This window comes from Mauremys reevesii, linkage group 4 (assembly GCF_016161935.1).
Source record: "Mauremys reevesii isolate NIE-2019 linkage group 4, ASM1616193v1, whole genome shotgun sequence".
NCBI lineage: Eukaryota > Metazoa > Chordata > Testudines > Geoemydidae > Mauremys > Mauremys reevesii.
In genome coordinates, this window is record NC_052626.1 from 108,327,081 (window position 1) to 108,350,522 (window position 23,442).

A 23,442-nucleotide genomic window follows, 5' to 3' on the forward strand; every position below is an offset into this window, starting at 1 on the left:
TAAATGCTAACTTGATTTAGCATGAGTGCCTTGCTTTACACCGCTGCCTAGAACTCCCTGCACCACTCTCCCATCTCCTTCAGTAGATGGTAAAACAGTGCATTTCCCTTTTAAGAGCTTACAGTCTGGGAGGGAATAAATAAAAGGGGGGGGGAGAACTAGACCATTACCCCTTTTAAACTGCAGCTCTGCCTGCCTGTCTCCCTTTAATCTGCACCCAAAGCTCCAGGATCAGAGGCTGACGTCACCCTGCCCCTGAGCCTCCCTCTCTGATTGGCTGGGGGTGACGTCAGGTGCTTTTTTTTCAAGGCATGACCTCATCCTCAGTTCATTTTTAGTTCTAAAGTGCAACCTTCTGTCTTCCTGGATCCCTTCGGCCCTGTTAATGCTTATCTGTGCCATCCACCCCCACCACCCCCTTTGTGCAGGGACATGCCTGCCCCTCACTTACTGGGCTAGTATTATGACTACATTTCAGTGTGGGTGCCTGTATGTGTTTGCAAGGGGCTAGAACTTGCATCATCAGCACTGGCACCAGCCTTGCAGGGCTTCTCATTTGATCATCCTGTAATTGCATTTAATTATCCTGACGAATGTGCAGAAATTTGCCATCAGCTGGAGAACCTCAGGAGCTCTGATTCCCCCGGCTGCAGAGGAAACACGGGAGGGTAAGTGTTTATATTGTTGTAAGGGAAGAAGAAGGGGTGGCTCAGGGTTTCTAATCATGCTTTGTATTTGAGTGACCCTGCAGATTTCTGCAATAGATCCTAGGGGCTAGAGCTGGGGAGAAAATTCTTATGTAGAGGTGTATTTTTTATATAGATGCGTACTGCATCTTCCTGATCCTGACACCAATTATATATAATGCAACACACACGCAGATATGCTGGGCGTTTGTATTCACATGCGGGGGTAGGATCAGGAAGATGCAGTAAGTGGTGCATGAATTGGTGATTACAAGGCATGCGTTGGAGGGAATGGTTGGGGAGACGTAATTGTGAGTGTGTTGTGTTATCACCCAGAGCTGATAGACGTTTTAAAAAACATTTGTTATTTTGCAAAACGGACTGGAAACTCACCTTGCGCACGTACACAAAAACATCAAAACCAAATCCCGTGCTGGGTGATATCATGCAGGGAGCTGCTGACAGGGAACTGCATGCTTATTTAGACAGAAGTTTAAACAAAATCCTGATCATGCTGGGTGCAAATAAAATGACACGATCCTCCCGCGTGAACTAAAAGCATATATGTGTGTGTGTGTCTGTGTACGGGGGGCGGGGGCGGCTGCAGTGTAGGGGAACATATGTTTGCGGTTTGCTATTCCAATGCCGTGGGGTTTTACAGAAGATCTGGGAAATAGCCGGGCTCCAGTGTGGCTGGGCTTTGCAGGCAGTGTCTTACCAGTATTCTCCGTCCTGGGCTCAAGCTCAGCGTTTGGGAGGCTGCTGGTGTTAACAGCCCTGTGGTTTCCCAATGGGGTGTCGCCTTATGTCCTTGGCGTTTCAAGGAACCCAAGAAAACGGGCGTGTGTGCAGCAGGGGGGGTTTCGCGGTGCTTCCCTGCCATCGCTCGAAGGGAGCTGCTAGCGAGCAAGGAGTTAAGCTTCCCATTTAAAATGATTCCCCCGCATGAGCACGGATGGAGCATCAGCCTGCAACCATGGTGGTGTTTGTGCAGTGATTCAGCACGGAGAGCTGAAATGTTCCGAAGAGTTTAGATAAAAGATTCTTGGGTTGTGTGGTTTTTTTTTGTGTTTGTTTTTTGGCTTCTTGGTTAATAAATCCCTTTTTAAAAAATGAATGCTTTGTCAATACTTAAAAGCTGACGTCAGTGCTTCAGCCTACATTAGGGGAGATGCAGGGCTGTAATCTGTGGGTTTTGTTGTAAGGAAGGAGGTGCTGCAGCCCTGTTTTCTGTTTAAGGACGTTTGGATCTGCTGGGTGCAGATGATGATGCATGTTTATTATTCGTATTGCAGTAAGTGGGATCTTGGCCCCTGTGTCCTAGGGGGTGTGAACATACAGGACAAAAATAAGATGTTCCCGTCCCAAAGTGCTTACAATCAGAAATACGCTGCAAAGTTGTCACTAGCGAAGAGGTTTCAGGCATGTAGCTGCAATGATGACTGAATGAGGCTTTGTTAAGCATATAAAACCAGTGAGGTCTAAGTTCAGAATGCTAAAGATTTTGATTGGCCATCTGATACACTTTTGCAGCTGAATAACAGGTGAGGTCACTGCTGCAATGAGTTTGTGTCAATTGACTTATTTTAGCCGTAATTACTTTCATATAAAGCAGAAGCCTTGGAGGCATGGCTGTCTACACATTAAAACAAACCCAGCCCATAAACTCAGTACCCAGTAGCTCCCACTTAAAAGCTTGGCCTTGTCAACACCAGACAGGGTCTGCTGTTACAGCTGTAGCCCTCCTAGTGCAGATGCAACTTATACCAGCACAGGAGTTCTTTTGCTGGTATGGGTTATACCAGTAACTCTGAATAAAATAAGCTGTACTGGCAAACTTAGACTGAAAACCCTTCGGAGCAGGGACTGTCTTTTTTTTGTGCTGTGTTAATACAGGCACTACATCAATACAAGTAATGGATAGGATTTTTTTTTTTTTTTTTTGCCAGTGTAACTGCATGTACACTAGGGCTTTTGCTGGCGTGGTTATGCTGGTTGGAGGTGTGATTATTTTTTCACACCCCTGCGGATGTAATCTGTGTTGGTAAAACTGTCTAGTGTACACCTGGCTTCAGTCTACACTTGAATTTTGACCTGGAGTTAACTCAAGGTGGCTAATGTTTGTAAAGTGTAGGCTGGACACTTCACCAGATGTTTATTCTAAGACGCCAACACTGAACGCTGGTAGGCTTTAACTTGCTGCACTTATCACATCTGACGGGCTTGTCTACACTGACGCTTTACAGCGCTGCAACTGTCTCACTCAGGGGTGTGAAAAACAGGGCTGCTCGGGGAGGTGAGGCAAGTGGGGCAATTTGCCCCAGGCCCTGGGTCCCATAGGGGCCCCCACCCACCGAACCGAACTCCACCATGTGAGGGTCGTCCCATCCCCATTATCCAGCCCGCTTATTCATGCCCATGACTGTCTGTAACCTGTTTGTATGAGTGATGTACCCCCACTGCCTCCTGACTGTATCTTGATCCCACCCACCGCACACCCCACATTGGGGACATGACAGACTGTATATGGTATATGCTGTCCAATACCAAAATGCTAATATCCCCCTACAACCTGTATGTTACCCCCAATGACACAATAACTGACGCTTCAAACGCTTTGTATCGTTTATTTTCAAATATTCTCTAATAAGCTTTAATTCTATAGTAGTGTAACTTTTTTTAATGGAAAGGGCCCCTGAAATTGCTTTGCCCCAAGCCCCCTGAATCCTCTGGGTGGTACTGGTGAAAAAACACCCCCCACAAGTTTCAGTGCTGTAAACTGCCAGTGTAGACAGTGCACCAGTGCTGGGAGCTACGCCCCTCATGGAGGTGGGTTTTTTGCTATGCTGCGGCTACACAAGCCACTAAGGTAGCTAGTGAAGATGTGCCCTTAGATTGCTTTGTTTTTGCTAGCCTGCTAACTAACTCTAGTCATCTCCTCTAACAGCATACCTTTAAATCCTAGCCTACACAAGGCTGTAGATATGTACATAAGTAGCCAGATTTTTCAAAAGCACTCAGCAAAGGGAGCCGCTAGGTGCTGAGCACACTAGAAAATATGGCCGTTAATGCTTATTTACATAGCACCCAACAAAGGGTGCTAGGTACCCTGCAGGCAAATAATGCTTGGTGCCTGCCTTGAAAGAGTTCATAATCTGCCTTTGGACACCCCACACAGTTACTGATGATAAAATACAATAGGCGTTAGGGTGAGACTTCTTAGTCATCCATCTCCCTTATTGCCAAACTACCTCTCGGTAAGTTGGAGAGTCCTAGATTTAAAAAAACAAACCAACCCACCCCTGGGAGACTGAACGTATTCCTCCGCAAACTGAAGAAACTTCTCTTGGTATGAGTGGGAAGGAGCGATGTTCCACCTCATTTCCCCCCCCCCCCCACCTCCATCAACAGACTAATATACACATATGGAATGGTCATAGGGGGCACCCTCTGGGTGTTTTAGAAGGCTGTTTGAGTCAGATCCTCAGCTGCTGTAAAGCTGGGTAGCGCCATTGAAGTCTGGCTCCAAAAGTGGTGAGTGGGCTGTGCTAAGGTGCATGTGATAAAGTAGCAGATGTGTAATGAACTAAAGATCCTGAATGAAACTTGGAAAAAGGCAGTTGTATTCTGGCTCTCTACGCCTTTGATTGATGACATCCACTCCTAAGGCACCTATCACTATTGTATTTGAACAGCTATTGGAAACTGAAACCTATTGAGAAGGAGGAGGTGATTGAGGAAGGAAGCTAGTAAATAATGGGTTATGCTGATGAGGGGTGAGACGGTGGTGGATAAAAATAGTCTAAAGCCTTTCCTAGATCTTTTATCCTGAGCTGTGGGTTCAATGGCAACTGTAAAAGGTGATAGCAGGAATCAACAGCAATGAGAAGTTCTCTCGCTTCCTTTCTGTTTAGCAAAATGCTGCACACAAAATGCCCAGGTGTAGTAATGGCTTTGAAACTGCTGAGTGCAAAACCTTTGTAGTGATTGCCTTTAATATTGGGGTCCTGGCAGGGAAGAGTATGCATTACTTGAAAATGCTTTTTGCATCCTAGTAGCTGCTGGGTTTTAAAACCTGTTTTTCAAGCTCGGAATGTCTTCTAAGATGCACCTGTCACGCCTGATGCAAAGTGGGAAGAGATGCCTGACCTAATCCAAGGCGGGGGGGATGGGAGGTGAACAGGCCAAGATAATTCATTTGATAAGAAGCTAAATTAGCTCTTCCTTAGAGAGTTTCTCAGGCACACCTGGGACGTGCCATGTATTTAGGAATGTGATAGTAACTTGTCTCAGAACAGTGGTTTTCAATCTGTAGATCACAGACCCCTCGGGGTCTGCAGGCTATGCCTAAGATTTCCAAAGGGGTCCCTCCATTTGCAGTTTTTTAGGGAGCCGCAAATGAAAAAAGGTTGAAAACCATAGGCTTACAGAGCATCTACATTGCAAAAGACATTGTACCAAGGCACTGTGTGATAATATGATAACGTCATGACTCTGTCCTAACACAGCTTGTTCCTCCATGGGTGGAGAGAGCTAGAGTTGAGGTTGGGTTGCGTAACATAGCTGTAATATGGTGCAGTCCCATGCATGCAGGCGAGACCAGATGCTCAGGCACAATTGTACTGTAATAACAGAGCACCCCATCATAGTAAACATTAACATACTAATGGTCACGGAAACTACAATGCTTTTCTGAGCGCTCTTCTAACATGGCTTTGGTCTGTCCACATGCTTGAACCGCATTAGACACTAGTTTGGCTGGAGTGCAATGAACCTACATTGAAACACTGGCTTTTTTTGTTTAAACCTGGCTGGCAAAGCCATTATAGAGCGGAGGGTATTATTGAGCCATGGCTGAAGCACACAGTTTTGCCACCAATTCTTTTATTTAACATACAATTTTGCAAGGGCCAACAGCTTACCCCTTTCTGCTCCAGGAGCTGCGTATAGGAGTTCACCTCCTGTGGAAAGTGTTGCCAATGAGGGTTCTCAGGCTTTCAAACCTCGAAGCCCCATGTGGATGAGAGGGACATAAACCAAACATAAGAACTTGTCTACCTGGAAAAATTGATCAGCATGGCTATAGCAGAACAGGAAACACTTTCCTGCCTAGACAAGCCCTAAGAGAAGTAGTCATCTGAACTAATGTGGGGCTCCCTGCTTTACCACGTGTGAAGTTTTCTACAGCCTTGCTTTCAAGATTTTGCATTTGTGAGTCACAGTTGTCAAAAGTGGCCAGAGGCTTTGGGTGCCCAACTTGAGATGCCTTGAAGGGGCCTGATATTTCAGAAAGTGTGAGTACCCATCCTTTCAAACTCAGGTCCTATGAAGGTACCCCCAATTGGGGCAGGGGGTGCAGAATCTCTAGTCACTTCTGAAAATCTTGCCCCATTATGTTGACAGTCTTACAAAAATAAACAGCAAGAGATGATGTTCGGATTAATATGAGGGTTGTGTGGCATTGGGTCTGAAATAAGTAACGTAGGCCTTATCTACCCTAGCACTTCTGTCAGTCAGGGGTGTGGAGAAAAAACCACTCCCCCGACCGACATAAGTTACACCAACAAAAGTGCTGGTGTGGATAGTGCTATGTCAGCGGGAGAGGGACTCCCGCTGGCACAGAGCTGCTACACAGGAGACCGTACAATGGCGCAGCAGCAACAGTACAGTTGTGCCACTGTAAGGTCCGTAGTGTAGCTGTAGTGTATTAGTCACTGGGCTGGTGCTGGAAGCATTTCCTTGACACCCTCTTTGTTTCCTGTTCCCACTCCCATTGCATGTCTTCTTTCAAGTGCTCCCTAGGCACAAAATGCCCGGATGGTTCCTGTTTGCCAAGTCACCACCCTCTCCTCACTCACATCCTTGCTATGTATTCACTTCCTCCAGGTTACCAGGAGAAGTTTGGGTCATACCCAGCCCATACTTGCGTGGCTATTAAAATGTGCACATGCCTAACCTAGGGACGCTGGGCTCTGATTGTAACTCATCTTTTCTCACCTTAGTGTGTGTGTGTCTGTCTGTCGGTCTGTCTGTCTTCACTCATTGTCTCATCTAAAATAAACCTATCCATTCCTTGGGGCTGAGACCTTGTGTTCTTTTGGAACGCCTGTAGAGCACTTTGGGGTCCTGTAACAGTAATTGGCAGGAGGAATTCTCTCCATTTCCATGTAATGAGCTCAAGGGATTTACATCCTGAGTTCTAAAAGTAAAAAGGAAGTTGTGGAAAGACTATAAACTCTCATATTAGGGCATAAGCCAATCTCCAGCTGGAGGTTTGAAGGCAGCTTTACTGTAGGAACAGATTATTCCACAATTGCCTGCTGCAGCATTTCTTCTGCCCTCCCTAGAAGCATCTGGTCTTGGCCAGAGCCAGTGGTAGGGTACTGGATTAGATAAACCACCAGTCTGATCCAATAAGAGTGCCCTACTGTAACTCTTGCCATCCGCCCTCCTTCCCAGCACTTGCCCCTGAGCCTTGCTGGTGACCTTACCACATCTTTCCTGTTAGCCTCTGGCTAGCAGTGAAAGTCATCTGGCTAGTAGGGTTGTGGCATGCTTACATACACTGTTTATAATAAATCTTAAAAAAACTAATTATTTGAGGAATATTGCTGCAAAAAGTTAGCAAATTATATTTCAATTGAGGTTACAGAGGCTCTGGCAGAAAATATGGTGAAACTATACCAAGCTTTCAATCTGCTTATCCAAGCGCTTGCGGCCCCTGTGTCAAGGCGAGTGAAACAAAAATGCATGTAAGGCTGGGATTTCATAAGCTGCTCAACTCCCATTGACTTCCAAACCCTGTTAGATAGCGCTGACGCTTTACAGCTGAAGTGAAGAGGGTCTATCAGTCTCCAGAGCAGTCTAATAAATAGAAACCACTGGAGGCAACGTCGGTGGATGGGCTGGATTTGAGCAGCCCTTGTTTCTGAACTCCTTATTAATATGACTTGTTTTCTTGAGTTGAGTTGTAGCTGGAGTGTGTATTTATTTCAATGTCATCTGTCTTGGCCAGCAGCCCTCCTTGGAATACAGTTGTCCGCATGCTGAACCCTCAAGCCGTTGGGTCAAGAGATGGTTCAGAGATGGTGCCAGCACTGCTGACTTCAGGCCACTAAACTAATGCATGAAAATTATATGTACACAAAAACGAAAAATACTTCGCTAGTTTTTCTTTGTTCAACTTTCCCCACCCAGATTGTGAGGAGAGGGTTGCACTAACCTGGCTAATGTCTAGCAAAGTTCAGGCACGTGCTGTGGACTTGGTCTTGTTTCCATTGACTTCAGCGGGACCACCACTGAATCCTATACAGTAGCCTCCGACAGCTCTGCCAGTCCACCTTGGCTGAGACCCAGAACTCAAGCACAATCTCTCAGTACTGCCAAAATGGACTGAGTTCTTATTTACTTGTTGCCTGCTGTTCAGCATATGCTGTGCTGATCCTGGTGGAATGCAGCAGCACAGGCAAATGGTCAAAAGGAGCTTGGGACTCTGGTGTCAACCTGTTTAGGCCCAAAAAGTCTCCCACAAATTGTTATACATTTTTGGGTGGAAGGCAGGAAAAGGGCAGAATAACCACCGAATCCTAAATTACACTGAATATCCCACAAAACTAATCCATCCATTTTAGATGGCTGCATCTGGTTGCAGATTTTGCAGAACCTCACTGAATGTACATTCTCACAAAGCAGTTGTGCTGTACCACTAAATACGGGTGGTGGTGCATATTCTGTTCGCTTGCTAAACAATGACACTTGTAATTTCATGTCTCTTTGCAATACATATCTTTTTATTTTGGCTGCATTTTTTTCCCCTCAATTTCCATGTGTCTGGTGCCAGGGCAATCCTTTCCCAGGCAGTAATTGACACAAAGGTGGGCTTGAGCTATGGCTAAATCTGGAAGGACTCTGGTAGAGAAGTGGGAAAGAGAGAGAACTGATCTTATTGGGGCGGCAGCAATGGGTCCTAAAGGACAAAACTTCGTAAATACTTTTCATTACACCCGCTGAAGCACTGATGTTGGAACTGGCCGGATCATGATGTAGAATCGGGTCACTCTTCTATTGCACACTATGTTGTCTGAAACAATATGGTAAAATCATGTGTGCCTTGAAAAGTAAACACCCCCTGGAATTGGGAGGTGTGTAGCCCCCTCCCTTATTTGCAGGTGAACTGGTTAATGAATGAAACACATTTTGCCAGCTATTCCACTACTGGCTTCTCTGGAGATGGTCTGTGCTGGAAAGTGTGCAATATCCAGCCCCCTTTCAAAGGGGCAAACAATGAGATTTCTTAGGGTATGTCTACACTATCTGCCCGATCGGCGGGCAGCGATCAATCCGCAGGGATCGACTTATCCCATCTAGTCTAGACACGATAAATTGACCCCGAGCGCTCTCTCGTCGACTCCTGTACTCCAGCGCCACGAGAGGCGCAAGCGGAGTTGATGGGGGAGCATCAATCTAAGTACGTTGACTTCAACTATGTTACTCAAGTAGCTGAAGTTGCGTAACTTGGATTGACGCCCCCCCTCCCCCCAGTGTCGACCAGGGCTTATTCAGGAAAGAGAGCCAGTGTGACAACAGCAAGTCCTGACTCCTGTGTGGCCACTGCCCATAATTTGGTCTGGGATGGATGGAGGGATGGAAGAGATGAGAAGTCACTTGGCTTGACCCCCATGATTTCAGAGTGACCAAACAAAACCACCCTATAATAAATCACAAGCCCTAAGCAAAAAGGTGAGAGTGGGATATCGCTGCATACCAGATGTTCCTCGTCCTACTGGGTGTATTCTTCTAGATATAGGTGAGCCACTCAAAATCTAGGAGTGGTGGCTTCCTTTTATGGTTCTGACAGGAGGGCAGAGCGTCAATTGACAAGTACTAGATTGTTCCCCAGCATTGGGGTAAACTTTCTTTTGGTCTACAACGATTTGGGCAGGATGTAAACAGAGCCAGACTTCTTACATGTGACTAGGTTTGTGGATCTGCAGTCCCTTGGAAGATTACTGTAGCATCTTTTTTGGAGTTGAGTTTAATTTCTGGATTTTAGGATACCTAGAAATGGAGGGCCAGATCCTCAGATGATGTAAAATGGTGAAACTCCCTGGACTTCTGTGCTGACTTACACTAGCAGAGACCCCAAGCTGGAGTCCATTTGTATGCCATGGTTTGCAATGGGTGTCATTAGAAACTGTGTAAGACCTTTCAGGGAGCAAGGTTGTTAAACTGTTGTTTCTGCTAAACCGTGGATTCAATTTTTTATCTTTTTCCTCATAAATGTGAGGAACTAATGCCGCTGTACAGTGCAAATGGGCTACATGTATCATTGCACCTCGGTCTTAACCTGCTGCACTCCCCTCTGTTTCTTCCAGTCCCCAGGTTCACCAGTGACCGTCACTCATTCTCAATAGCTCTAATTTAGACAACATACATTTGGGACTTGGTTGAGACCCACAAACTCATTTCACCTGTAATTGTTCTTTAGTGGTGAAATGCTGAGGCACTTACTCACCTACATCACCCAACCCTGAAGAGCTTCCATCTTCGACTGCCTGACATACACAGGCCCAGCTGCTTGCTGGATCGCTTCCCGTCTCCCGTTCCCCATGCTGCTGCATTTCTTCTTGCTTTAGAGTTTAATTCCCACCCCCAAGTCTTATAATGATTTCTTTCTGGTGTTTTAATGCTGGCAGGGACGCATAGTGGGAAACGGAAGCCTCCTGGGCTTTACATATGCCACTCTCCGCTGCAAATGGATCATGGTCCATCTAGATCTGTACTTCTAAGGTTTGAATTGTGCACCAAGATACACACAATAGAATTCTTGGACGTTGGGTTTTCTGTAAGAGTCTCATTGAACCCCTAAGTCCTGTGTATGTTCAAGGGATGTGCCGGCTGCCACTGAGCTGCCGTGCTGGGCCAAAATTGGAAGCTCCCCTTCCAGACTTCTTAAGGTGAAATTTGTTTGCACAGATGGTGTGCTGCAGTGAGAGCACTACAACTTGTGCTTGGTCTTGGTGACGATCATAAGGTGGTGGTGGGGGGTCAGGCAGTACAAAGGGCCAAGTGAAAGATAGTCTCAAGTGAGAGATAGCGTGGTGGTTTCTCCTTTCTGTATTGGTTCCTCTGCTCATCTGTCTCTCCTGGGAGAATCCTCTCCAAGGTTAGATAGGGCACTGGACTGTGAGACATGGCTTCTTTTCTCAGATCTCTCTCTGATCTGCTGTGTGACCTTGGGCAGGTTGTCTTACCCTCACCCTTTGTCTGATCTGATCTATTTTGATTGTAAGCTCTTGCTATATATATTGTACAGTGCTTAGCGCTATGAGGCCCTGAGCTGGGCTGGGGTCTCTAGGTCCTACTGTAGTACCTACCTATCCCTGTATGGGGATTTGCTCTGTTGTAGTTATCCAAATGCTTGAGGTGGAAAGACAATTCCCTGCCGTCAGGCTTTTTTTGAGGGATCCATCCCTTACGCAACCTAGAGGCAAGTCATTTTATCTTGTTGGGAAAGTAAAATATCATTTGTGGGTTTTTAATGGCCGTTTGTTTTCATTACCCACCTTTCCCTTGAAGAAGCTAAGTCGATTTTTGTGCCTGAGCTGACAGATCTTGGTGACAGTGTTTCAAGGTTCTTCTAACGAGGATCCTCACCCGGGCTACGTTAACTACAGGGAATCTCCCCTCAGAAGGGGAGAGTCATTTAAGTGATGCTGAATCTCTTTTTAAAGGGCATCCCAAGTTGGCTGCTGACAAATCTCCAAGGGCCATCCTAGCAGTGATACTTGATGCTGCCTCCTCCCATCACCACCCCATAGTCCTAACATGCCCCATGCTGGCTGGGTGTTTGGGTGTCGTTCTCAGAAGCCACAGCTGCCATTTAACCTAGGTTGTACGTGTTTAGCCTCAGTAGCAAAAAGGGGAATTGCAGATAGGCAAAGGCTGTAGACTGATGTGTGACAAAGGGGGTGGAAGCAGCCTGTAGTCCTCTCTGTGAGTTCAAATCTGAGTCAGGGCATTCCTCTCTCTCCTTCCCTGGCCCAAGCAGATTGTGAGGCTGGTTGGAGTCACCCAGGCAGTGCCAGTGCAGTTAAGACAGGGCCAAGGCTCCTGCTGCTTGCTAGGTGCCTTTACTGCAGAGAAACCCAGTTAATATCTCCATTGGGCTTGAGACGCAGCTGTTGCCTGGCAGCTACATGGTTGCTGTGGAAACCAGAGGTGCTAACTCGTTAATGAGTCCCATGTCTCTGATTGCTGCTGCAAAATACTAATAATTAGTAATAGTCCCATGATTTAGGGATCCCTCAGGTAGTGTGAGCTGGCAGAGGGGGTTTGCTAAGTGCCCAAGTACTAGGAGGCATGCGGGGGGGATTCTTGGCAACGGTGCCAGAATTTACATCTTAATAAGCACCTGGAGAGCTCTGAAGCTTAAACGCTCCTGCCAGTGTTTCAGACCATAAGCTGACAGTTACTTTCTCAGCAGTCCTTCCGGCAGATAATCTCTTGCCGTCCCTGATGGCTAAGCCAAGAATTACTGACAAGTTCTGTCAACACCTGTCCTGTGCGCACCTTGAGAGGCTGCGTAGCCCAGTGGCTGGGCACGGCGCTGGTCAGAGGGTGAAAAGACCTGAGTTCTGTCACTGGGTGATAGGCAGATCGCTTCAGCTCTCGGTACTTCAGTTTTCCCAACGGGGACATAATGATGCTTTCCTCTCATTGTAAAGCACTTTGAGGTCATAGATGAAAAGAGCTAGGTGGTATTTTCCTTGCCCCTTTGCTTCCCTGTGTCCAGATGTGCACTGACCGTCTTTGATGGTGAAAACTATTTGCTCCATCACTTGTTTTCTGTCTGGTCCACCCAGTGCAGGACTGTCCCCTATAGTATATTCTCCAGTACTACATCCAGCCTGGATGATCAACTGTTGCCTCTTCGGCCTGAGCTGACCGCTTTAAAGTCATGTCCAATGTTTAGGCTTGATCCTGCCCCTATCAAAGTCAGTGTGAGTTTTGCTTCTGATGGGAGTACAGTTGGACCCATGGTAGTCAAGTCTCTGGCATTTCAATATGGTTGTCCGGCAAGGGAGATCTCTGGTAGAAGGTAGAAAGCAGCGTGTGGATGAGCCCTTTCCATAGATGGCCCTTCTGCTTGCTACTGGCTGGGAAGAGAAAAGAGAAAATAGAGGGAGAAACACGAGGTAGTTGTTGGCCTTGCGAGGGTATAGTTAACCTTCTTTCAGATCGTTTCCCTTTCCCTGAGCCTTGGCTGCTTCCATCTATATTTAGGACTTACGGGAATAACAGAGGGGAGCAGAAAACACCAGGGAAGGGAGCAGGAGTGGATGGGGAGAGCAGGAACAAAAGGGCCAGAAACAGGCTGGGGCACAAACAGTGTCGAACCCACTACTTCTTGCAGCGCAGTTGACTTGCCAAGGGTAGCAAGAGGGGCAGTTCCTGAGTTAGACCAGTGTACTAAAGGGAAGAGCCATCATGGAGACACAAGTGCTAGCGCAAAGCAATTCGGTGACCTGAAACTGGCTACCTGGGGCCTGGTTAATGGTTGCTACACCAGCACATCTGCAGAGGTCCCCTCGTTAACATCTCCCCAGTGTGAGACCCTCTGCAGGAGCCAGCTCAGCACCCTTCCTATGCACATGTCCCCAGTAGGAGGCCTAGTGCAGGGAGCATTCTGAGGCAGCCAGCGGGAGTGAAGTATTGAGAGTAGGAGCGGCCAGGACATTGCTATACTGAGTGGTGGGTGTGTGTGGGTGTGTGCTGCTGCTGCAATGGCCCATTGGTGCCTAATTACAGACAGGGTGCAAGATAGGGTGGACCTGAGAGGCTGAGCTCTGTCTCTGCAACAGCACAGGTATGAATTCAGGCTCTATTCTTCTCCAGAGCTTCCTATGTGCTTGCCGAGCCTGCCAAAACAGATGTGCATCTAGGGCGCATGAACCTTTGCATGGCTTCTCTAAGTGTGTAGGACTGTGTGTGTGGAACAGGTGCTGCGCTATATTATACGCACGGGTGTGTGAGATGTTGATTACTCCAATTGTGGGGAAATAATCTGATTTGGATGTTGGTGCAGGGGCCAATACTGTCTGAATTCAGCTGCCCATGCGTTGCCCCTCCTCGGGGACATGCCTGAGGGCCCTTTATGGGGAGGAAGAAGGATGAGGACAGATGGCTGCCTGTTGGCCTTAGATCCTCACCCAACGCCATGTTCTGAAGGCCAGGTACCACCTTCTCTGGCATTCTTTAAGGTTTCCCACAGCTCTCATCTTGAGGCTTCCTGGCTAGGTGTCTCCCCCAAGAAACCACCTGTAATTTGTGAAAGGGGTTCTCCAGGGGGGGTCCTGCACCAGCAGCAGGAAAAAGAAGCAGTCTGAGTCCTAAGGTAATGAGGGGATATGAGGGCAGATGGAGGAGTTGGAGACCTGAATGGGCAGCCGAAAACCCTGGGCCTGATTCTCCATTTTTTCCCACCGGATATAGCCACTTGTGCACCTGAGCAAATGAGCACTCGGGGCAGCACAGTTCAGGCCCAGGGAGCTGAGTGTTTCCAAGTTATTGCATAGAAATGTTTGGCTCCCGCTTTGGGCTTGCATTGCAGGGCACGCTCTACTGTGTGTGGTTAAACCCCTGGTGCTGACCCCTGCGCGATTCCGTTGATGTGTATTTCAATGGAGTTGCATGCCAGGAACCAGTCTGCCCCACTGTCTTGAGATGGAGGGTGCTTGGGGAGCGTAAGGCACACATGAAGCTGTCTTTCTGTCCCTGAGCAGCAGCATGGCGCCGCCTGCTTTGCTGTCCCCATTCAGCTAAGCCTGTGGCCCATCTCCTCATTACAGGCACTTCAGGGAGAGGTGGGATTAAAGGATTATGGTAATGTTCTTCAGGAATGCTCAAGACGATTAAGGCAGCTTTAATAGAGTGATAAGAGAGGGACACAGCTTTGTTTCTGAAACCCCAATTTAGGTTTCAGGTTAACCTTTTCCCTTCCTTTGGACTTGTGGTCTCCTGTCATGGTGATGAGGTAATGGGAGACCTCTCTGGACCTTGCTCAGCAGCATCCACCAGCCATTCCTGCTCCTTCACTTTGACCCAGTTGGCAAGAAGGAAGAAGACACTTCCCTTATTTCTCCTCTCCTGGTATCTCCCCAGTTAACTTCATGTTAAAGTTCGTTTGTACTTTTAAGAGAGACTGTAAAACACAGCACTGCAGGGTGTCCGGCTCAGTGTCTTTCAGTGACTGTAGAACAAATATCCTTGGTTTACAAGTAAAAATGTTTCTCTTCTTGCTGCCAGCCCGCCAAGCCAAGCCCAGCCTGTGATGTGAGAGTCAAGCTGGGCTCTCTTGGCCTTGCCTCCACTAGCTTTCCCTGCATGCCTCCCTCACAATTTCCTGCTGTTGCTGTCCCCGCTGGACGGTGTAGCCCCACTGGCTTTGGCAAGGTTGAGAGCAATAACATAGAGCAGATAGCAGCCATTGGTATTTTTACCACCGTGTCACCGAGACACGCTCTCACTGTGACTGCACAGCATAGTGGTAAAAGCACTGACCACCTCTTCTGCTACTTCCTGGTGGATAGGACAGGACAGGGCAGGGCAGGAACTCTGTTTTGTGTGGACAGTGCCTAGCACGATGGGACCTTGATTGCTGATCAGGGTTCCTAGGTGTTTCTGTAATGTTAATAACTAGTGCCAGGAGCTTATGTCTGTGCTAGCACTACTGCTGCTGTTACCATCCGTACAGCTGAACCAGGTGGTAGCAATGGTGGGAAGCTTGCGGGGAAGTGGGGGAGACTAGTGAAGGGATGCAGCATTTTCTGGTTCCTGCATCACCAGCAATAAAGATTCTGCAAATGGAACTTAGTGTGATGTTCCAGCAGGATCAGACTTTAGCTCACTCTCCCATAGCAATACCGGCACTGCAGGGCTATCCGCAATAAAATAAAATAAAGCTGTCAAAATTTGCTGTAGTCCAATTAAGTCAGCAGATGTGATTCTGAATTCATACAGGAAGCAGATCTACTTCTGCATAGTCTCCCTCCAGAGCAGAACCTCACTTGAAAGAGGATGCTGCCCTGATGCCTGCCTGAGTGAATAGCTTCCTGGTGTTCGTGTCTGTGGGGAGACAGGGAATACGTGATCAGGGATCGTGCCCGCGTCTCTGTTTGGCACCTTGTCGGCACAACCAGACATAATTTATTTTTTTGTATTTCTTAGCACCCAGAGACTACAGCTGAGATTGTGACCTTGTTGTGCTGGGCACCCTACAAACACGTAGTGAGAGAGTCCCTGCCCCAAAGAGCTTACAGTCAAAGACAAAGGGTGGGGGGCAGGAGGAGGCACGGAGAGGTGAGATGACTTGCCCCAGGTCACACAGCAGGTCAGACGTGGAGCCCTCCTGAGTCCCATGACCCAGTGTAGTGTTACCTTATCCAATAGACCCTTCTGCCTCCCATGATGCTGAGTGGGTGGGAGTGCACTAGAATAAACAACTCTTTAGGTGTCAAGGGATGGTGGATTGTCTGGACTGAGCTGCTGGGCTGTCCTTGCAGCCTTCATTTTGGAAGAGCTAGAGGGGAGAGCACACCACCTGTGTACACCAGAGTCCTCTCTGGGGCAGTGGGGGTTATCGGTTGGGCCTGGCTGCCTTTCCCCGCCATCTCTAGCTTTGTCCATCTAAACGCTTGCTCGCCTCTCAGAACTGACCACACACAACCTCTTCCAAACTGGCTTTTCTTGGAGCAATTAGGAGATAAAGGGGCTGTTATCTTCCCCAAGCCCCTCTGATTGTGTTTGAAAACCCCAAAGCCACCCCTTCTTCGCAGTCTGGAGAGTGAGAGGAATGGATCCTATTATCTCCTTGGATAATAAGCTCTCTTTCTCCCCCTTTCCCGTCTCTGGTGGACACCCTTCCATCCCACTCCAGTGTTTCATACCTATTCCTCCGTCTGAACCTTATCTCCACCTCTTTGTCTGTCTCTCTCTTCCAATTCCTATTTTTCCTGGCTGGCGTTTGAGGAATCAGGAGGGGAATTGGCAGCTTGTATTCCCTGATGGAGAAGGGAGAGGGGACAGGAGCGGAGAGAGGGAGAGAAACCTTGCAAAAGCTGGCTAATTTGCATCCTTTCTGATTGCCCATGCTCTATAGCCCAAGTGCAGCGGGGAGTCTCCAGCGAGGCTGTTACTGCATAATGAGGTGTGTCATATCACAGCAGGAGCCAGCCTTCCCTCCTCCCCCTCCCCCAGGCCTCTTAATTAGAACTGTTTCAATTTTTGAAACCCGCCCTAGAAGAAAAAAAAATACGAGTGTGTGAATAGCCGTGGTGAGGAGGGATTGTGAGCTGGCCACGGGAAGGGGTAGCTGAGCTCTGATTGGAATCCTTGTGCTGAGATATAAAGTGATACCAGCGCACAGTGGTACAGGGGACAATTGCACAAAGCTGTGAGAAGCTTTCTGTGCTGTAAGGGGGCCATAATCATCATTTCCTGGTGGGTTTTAAACTAAATTTAATATGGTGATGGGTGGGTTGGGTGTGTTTGTGAGTATGTGGGTTTTTTGGTGTATCGTTTCTGTTGTGTCCCGAGACTGGGAGCATGAATCTTGGCACTGGAAGTTTGAGGGTATAGATCCTAGTGATCCTAGTGCTTTGGGGTGTGGATCTTTCTGTGCCCAGAAGAGGGGGTTTATTATTGTAGGGTTGCTCATCAGCAGGGTTAACAGAAGCCTTCAGATGCTGGGGGGGAAAACCCCATATTCTGAGGATTTATGTCTTTCTGGATGTTCGCTGTGTTCTCTAGAATCACTTACCTTTTAAAGAGCGGGATTTCTCTCTCACTCCCCCTGGTTGAGGAAGGGCCTTCACCATATAAATAGATATGGTATTGAGCCTTTATCCTGTCTACTGAGATGGAAAGCTCCTTGGGGCAGAGATGCTCTCTCACCATATGTTTTTAGTACAGTGCCTCGCATGATGGGGCCCTGTTCTCGCTTGGGACCACTGGATGCTGCAGCTAACATGATACAAATAAACAATGAAGACTGAAATAGCAGCAGCAGTGGAAGAGTGATTTTTTTTTCCCCCTCCTTTTGGCTTTGAGTGGGAGTTGACATCAAAGCTGGTTATTACTATTAAAACGACAGCAGAGTTAACCATTTCACATGCTTCTCTTTGTGTGTCTGGACTCATGTACCAGTTGTCATTTGAAAGGCTCTTCTATAGGAGTAATGGTATGCGTGGGAAAATGTGAATAGTCTGATGTTCTGTGGATTTCCAGCTTGGGGGTGGGGGGAACAACAATGTAGGGACATAACAACCCTAGCTATGCCCTTTCTGAATTGCTACATGGTGGGGCGGGGGGGGGGGGGGGAGGAGAAGAGGGATCAGAATATGGAAACGACTGAGAACAACCAGCATCCTTTGAGTGATTGAGATGCCTGCTACTGTCTTTGCGACAAATCCTGGCTCCAAGAAAGTCAGTGGGCCTGACATTGCCCTGAACTGGCCCCTCTAGAAGTGGTGTTCACTTTTCCCAGCTCAGACACATTGGGCTGCCCTGGTACGGCCTGTGGGTTTTCTATACAATGTGGTCTGCACTGTAATAACCTGGTTACTATTTCTGAATGGCTCTCCTTGTGTCCTACAGTGATGCAGGGCATTAAAACTGAAGAGGCCTGAACCTTTCCCCTGTGCCTGCCAGGCAGACATCCTGCAGGATGTGAGCAGAATGCTCCCAGATGCTGAGTTTTGGGCTTTGTAGAGCACTTAGCAGGTCTACGGAAGCTTCCATGGGGGATCTCTGAACACATCACTAACACTAATGAGCCCCTCTCCAAGACACCCCTGGGGGAGAGTGAAGTAGTATTCCCATTTCACAAATGGGGAAATTGAAACACAGAGCAGCTAAGTGACCTGCCCAAGGTTACACAGCACATCAGAGCCGGGAATAACGTTCAGAGTCCAATATTTTCAGAAGCTGCTAGTGATTTGTGGGTGCACAAAGTTTAGACACCTGAAAGGGCCCCATTTTTCAGCAGGTGTTGAGCACCCACTCTGAAAAGAAGGCCCCTTTTCAGGCACCCAGAATAGCTAATCAGTCTGGCACAAGTGCTGGGTTCAAACCCCCTTGATCTCCCGAGTTAACTTTGTGTTAAAGTTTGCTGGGCTGCTGCTTCTTCCAACCCTGGGGCCCAGGGCTTAGGTAATGCAAAAGCTGGTCATGCTGTGTGCTGGCCTTTGGCTTATGCTGGCTGGTCACTGCAGGGGTGCTCCTGATGAGAGCTAGGCTGCTGGGCTGAATAACTTCATTTCCTTGGAGGAAGGGAGAGCACTTGCTATGAACCCAGCACCCCCTTGCAGCCAGCTACAGGGTGGGGACGAGGGGGTCATGAGCTGGGCTTTACCGGTCCATGTCCCTCTAACTTCTTTGTTAATCTCATGGTGGTTGGGGCCCCACGGCTCCTGCCCTTCACACTGGCCCTGCCTCTGACAATGTGCTTCAGTGAGCTGGTCCGGGCAGGGTCAGGCGGGAGCGGGACCACCTCCGGGCTAGCGGTGATCGGGAGAGCGGAAAGATTCTGGTTACAGTGTTTAATGAAACTGCCCCCAATATGCTGAATCCCGCTCCTTTGAGCTGCCTCCTTCCATACCCTGGACTGGGTTTCTGGGGCGGGGGGGGGAGGGGGAGAGGGATTGAGGTGGAAGTTCTGTGTGTTTGTGAGGGGAGAAGCTGTTGTATGGCGGTAGGGCAGGCTGAGAGAGGGAACGGGCCCTGTGGAGGGATACACTCAGGTAGCGAGGGGGTGCAGCAGGTATTGCAGAGACCTAGAAGACCAGCACTCTCAGCTCTGTTCTGCAGTCTCCATTTTCACCTTTCTGCCCAGCTGGCTGATCTGACAAGTGAATGTACCTTGACATTCCATGTAGAAAGTGCCACCGTCCATGCCAGCTTCTCTCCGTGGCTACCTTGGTGTAAATCAAGAGTAACCCCATTGGACTCGGCCGTTGGCTCATGTGGCTGAGATAGGATTTGGCTCTTGGAAACTTGTTTCCAGGTGAATTCCCAGGGCTGCCCATGCTGTCATAACACCTGACTCTGGGTTTCCGCTCTCCTCAACAGGTTCGGCACGATGACTTGGCATCCTGGGCTTTAGCGGCGTGGCAAGATCAGGACAGGTGCTGCCCTGCTCGCGCTGTATCCCACTCCCTCTCCCCTTTGGGAGATCTGTGCTGGCTTCCCTGCCCCTGGCCTTCCCTCCCTTCCTCCCAGTCACTGCGGAGGGGACGGGTCCATTATGGCCGGGGACAGACTCCCACGCAAAGTGATGGATGCTAAGAAGCTGGCCAGCCTCCTGAGGAACGGGGCCGAGGGCACCTTGGTCATTGACAGCCGCTCCTTCGTGGAGTATAACTCCTGGCACGTCCTCAGCTCCGTCAACATCTGCTGCTCCAAGCTGGTCAAGAGGCGGCTTCAGCAGGACAAAGTCTGCATCACGGAGCTCATCCAGCCAGCCTCCAAGATGAAGGTACCTGCCTTTCCACTAGGGCCCCCCACCTAGCAGATAGGCATCTGGCCTGAGAGGGCACATGACCATCGTATGGAGCAACAAGATGGAAGTGCCTGCTACTGGCTCGCTCTTCTGCTGCTCATTCCAGTCCCTTTGAGGGGAACCCAGCCACTGCCATCTCACAGAGGCAGAGCAGTCGTCCCTCCCCCCAACACTCTGTGTCCACGGCCCACAGCGGTGTTGCCTATTAATGTGGCAAGGAGTGGGGTTGAGCCGTTAAAGGAGGCTGCCCTTTTGTGTTGCTCTACTGTCCCTTACCTGAGGCTGCCACCGGAGAGACTAACGGGTGTGTCAGCCTTGGGCAAGGGGCATTGCATTGGCAAACCAGCCCCACAGCCCTCTAGTAGCTAGTACTTAATCCCCACTAAAAACTCCTCCCTCCTCTCTTCCATCGCTAGCCCTCTAAAGGGACCCATATTCCTCCTCCCTTGGGACGCCAGTGCTCCTTTCCAGTGGCATTGCTTTTTCTTCGCTTATCCGCCTTGTTGGGCTGAGCCCCAGAGTTTGGATCAGGCTCTGATCGCCCCCAGCTGTGTGGATTCAGGTCCGACTAGATTTAAAATGGCACTGGTGCCCTGATGGCTGCTTCAGTGCTGGCAGGAGCAAGTCCTACCCCCACCAGGGTGGACTTTGCCAATAGGCTCGGAAGCACTGCTGTACAGGATCTCTGTTCATCTCCTTGCTCCCCTGCAGCCGGTCAGCTGGCTGCTGTACTTACCCTTTTGTAAGCTCTCTTTGTTACACGACTCTACTTTCTCGCGCACTGAATGGTGCAAGCATTATTCGTTTCTCTTAGCTCCTTGCCTGATGGAACCGCCCCTGCAAAAACAGCTGTACAAAACCCACCTGCTAGCAGCCATCCCTCTGGGAGTCCAGGGGCTAAGGGGGGGCGGGGATAATCCTTTCAAGTGGGATTCATGTCAATGAGAGCTAATTGCGTGCAGGGTGAATGGCGGGGCTGGGCTGCTGATGGGGCGCCATACCAGTCTTCCGCTCCTTTTGTGTGCCCTGCCATCGGGCTAAGGGGCAGGAGGGAGCCTCACCTCTGCCCACAGAAAAGTCGTCCCTACCATGCTGGCCCTGTTGGTGGGGTTTGGTGCTGACCTTCCCCCTTCCACCCTCAGAGGCATTCTGGGGCTTGGGGAAAATCCAAACTGATTGGGCCCCATTTGTTGCCTATTTACCCCGGTACTAATACGCCCATTTCTAAAGGGGGGTGCCCAGGGCTTGAGATCCGCGGGGTCTCCCGGCTGCTGCTAGCTGTGTCGGTGCTTCACGGGATCGGCCCCGGCTCCTTGCTCTGCCAGGCGTGGGGCTTATTGGCCTGGAACCTCCCAGGCAGGCAGGCAGCATTCACGCTGACACAGCTCCTTGTGGGGGTAATGTGCCAGAAGCCTCCCTAGAGTGCATCCTCCTGCAGGGTGGCCCTGGCATTGGCTTAAACCAACATGCAGCTGGAAACCTGCCCACACTGAGGGCACGTGATACCGTAGCAGCAGCAACTGTTCAGCCACCCGGTGCATCCCCTGTTCTCTCGCCCTCTGTCTGCAGGGCTGCTCTCTCCCCATGCTTTGCATTAACCCAGGTGGATGCTGGGCCGTTTAACAATAAGCTCTCTCCCGAGGCCTCTCCATTTGTGGCTTGCTCTCTGCAGTTGCTCCTGCTTTTACTGTTCATTCTTCTCCTTTCTCTCTCTTCTCTCCCCCCCCCCCCATTTTATGGCAAAGTGAGGGTAATTCAGGCGATTAATCAAATGCTAGGCCCAGCTGGAGCCATCTGTGGCGTCCTCACACCCCCTCCCCATGCACGCGCGCACACGGGCTTCCTGATTGGCTGCCGGTGACATCACCCTGCCTGGATCAAGGAGGTTTGCACGGTGGGGTGGGGGAGCCTTGCCTCCAATCCGCTTTACTGATGCTTCAGGCCGGGGAATTGGAGGGGATTGCAGAGAATTCTTCCTGCACGGATTTAGATGTTCTTAAATCCGCTGGTGAATAAGGCCGAATAAGCAGTTTTTACAAACTGGCAAAGAAAGAGAGAGAGAGAGAGAGAGGTGTATCCACTCTCCCCTGGGCTGGGGTTACCTCTGCAGTGGGCATGGTCACGTGCAGCAGCAGCAACGGAGCACTGATGCCCTGCACGTGTGCATGGGGGTGGTGACCAGTGTTGGGCAGGGAAGAGCCTCACCTTCTGTCTGCAAACCTGCAGTGCTTCAGGAGCACAGGATCTCTGCAGCCAGGCCAAGGAAATCACCACAGCAGTAGCCAAAGGGAGCTGGGCCAGCACCCCCCATTGCTCCTCTCTTCCCACCCCCACCCGCCAATGGACACTTGAAAGTCACCGGTGGCACCCAAACTTCAGACTGGTGTAGGCATGCATGGCCCGTTATTGCTGTCCAGCTCACCCCAATAATTCATCTAGGCCAGTATCCCGGCTCTAACAGTGGCTCCTTCAAAGGAACGTGCAGGAGACCCCCAGTGGGTAATTACATAGCGATGGGGGCTTTGACAAGAGACAGAATTGTAATCTCCTGGGAATGACACTCCGGTGCTGGGAGTGGAGGCACTCGTTGGTTTAGCTTCTCTTCTTACCTCCTTTAAGGCTGAAATTTTTCATGGTGCTTCCAGGGCCAGACGCAAACATTCTTCTGCTGTACTTGCGAGCGAGCCGTTCGTTAATATCCTCTAGCATGCTGTGCCTCCAGAGCGCTGGAGTTAATCCTCAAGGCACCCTCGGGGAGTTAAGCCACTTGCCCCAGGAAGCCGAGGGTTCCTGTCAGATCCTCCGCTGGTATAAATCCGGTCTAAAGCTCTGTTGGCTCTGTTTGTGCACCAGTGGCAGATGTGGCTGTGGGTTTCCTGATTCCAAGTCCTGTGATCAGGCCTCTGAACTGCACCACTGCTAAGGAAGTGTACTTTGGGCTGATGAAAGCAGCCCGACTGCAGTAACTGATAAGTCAAGAACGCACTTTGCTCCCAGTAGTTTCAGTCAAAGTGATGTTTGCCCTCGATTTCAATAGGAGCAGGACTGGGCCTTATAGCCTGCTGATGTCCCTTTAAGAACATATTTTAGACCCCACATCTAAAATTCTTCCCTCCCCCCCCCTTCAAAAAACCTTAAATTTGTGTGCTGCTCACTGTTGTTTTTATTGGGCATCTCAGTTTTGTTGCTCAGTTTGGG

The 23,442-nt window shown here is 49.3% G+C and overlaps 1 protein-coding gene across 2 annotated transcripts in view; it reads left to right on the top strand.

Moving 5' to 3' along the window:
- The first annotated feature begins 267 nt into the window (after window positions 1-267).
- DUSP8 (dual specificity phosphatase 8) overlaps window positions 268-23,442 on the top strand; it is a 78,433-nt gene continuing 55,258 nt past the window's right edge. The window contains exons 1-2 of one of the 2 annotated variants that reach the window (XM_039537330.1): window positions 268-668; window positions 19,815-20,220. In XM_039537330.1, the coding sequence (XP_039393264.1) occupies window positions 19,990-20,220 (231 nt within the window). In that variant the 5' untranslated portion in view covers window positions 268-668; window positions 19,815-19,989. Of the gene's footprint in view, window positions 669-913; window positions 932-19,814; window positions 20,221-23,442 lie in introns of those variants that run through there. The other variant, XM_039537332.1, reaches the window with a different exon arrangement.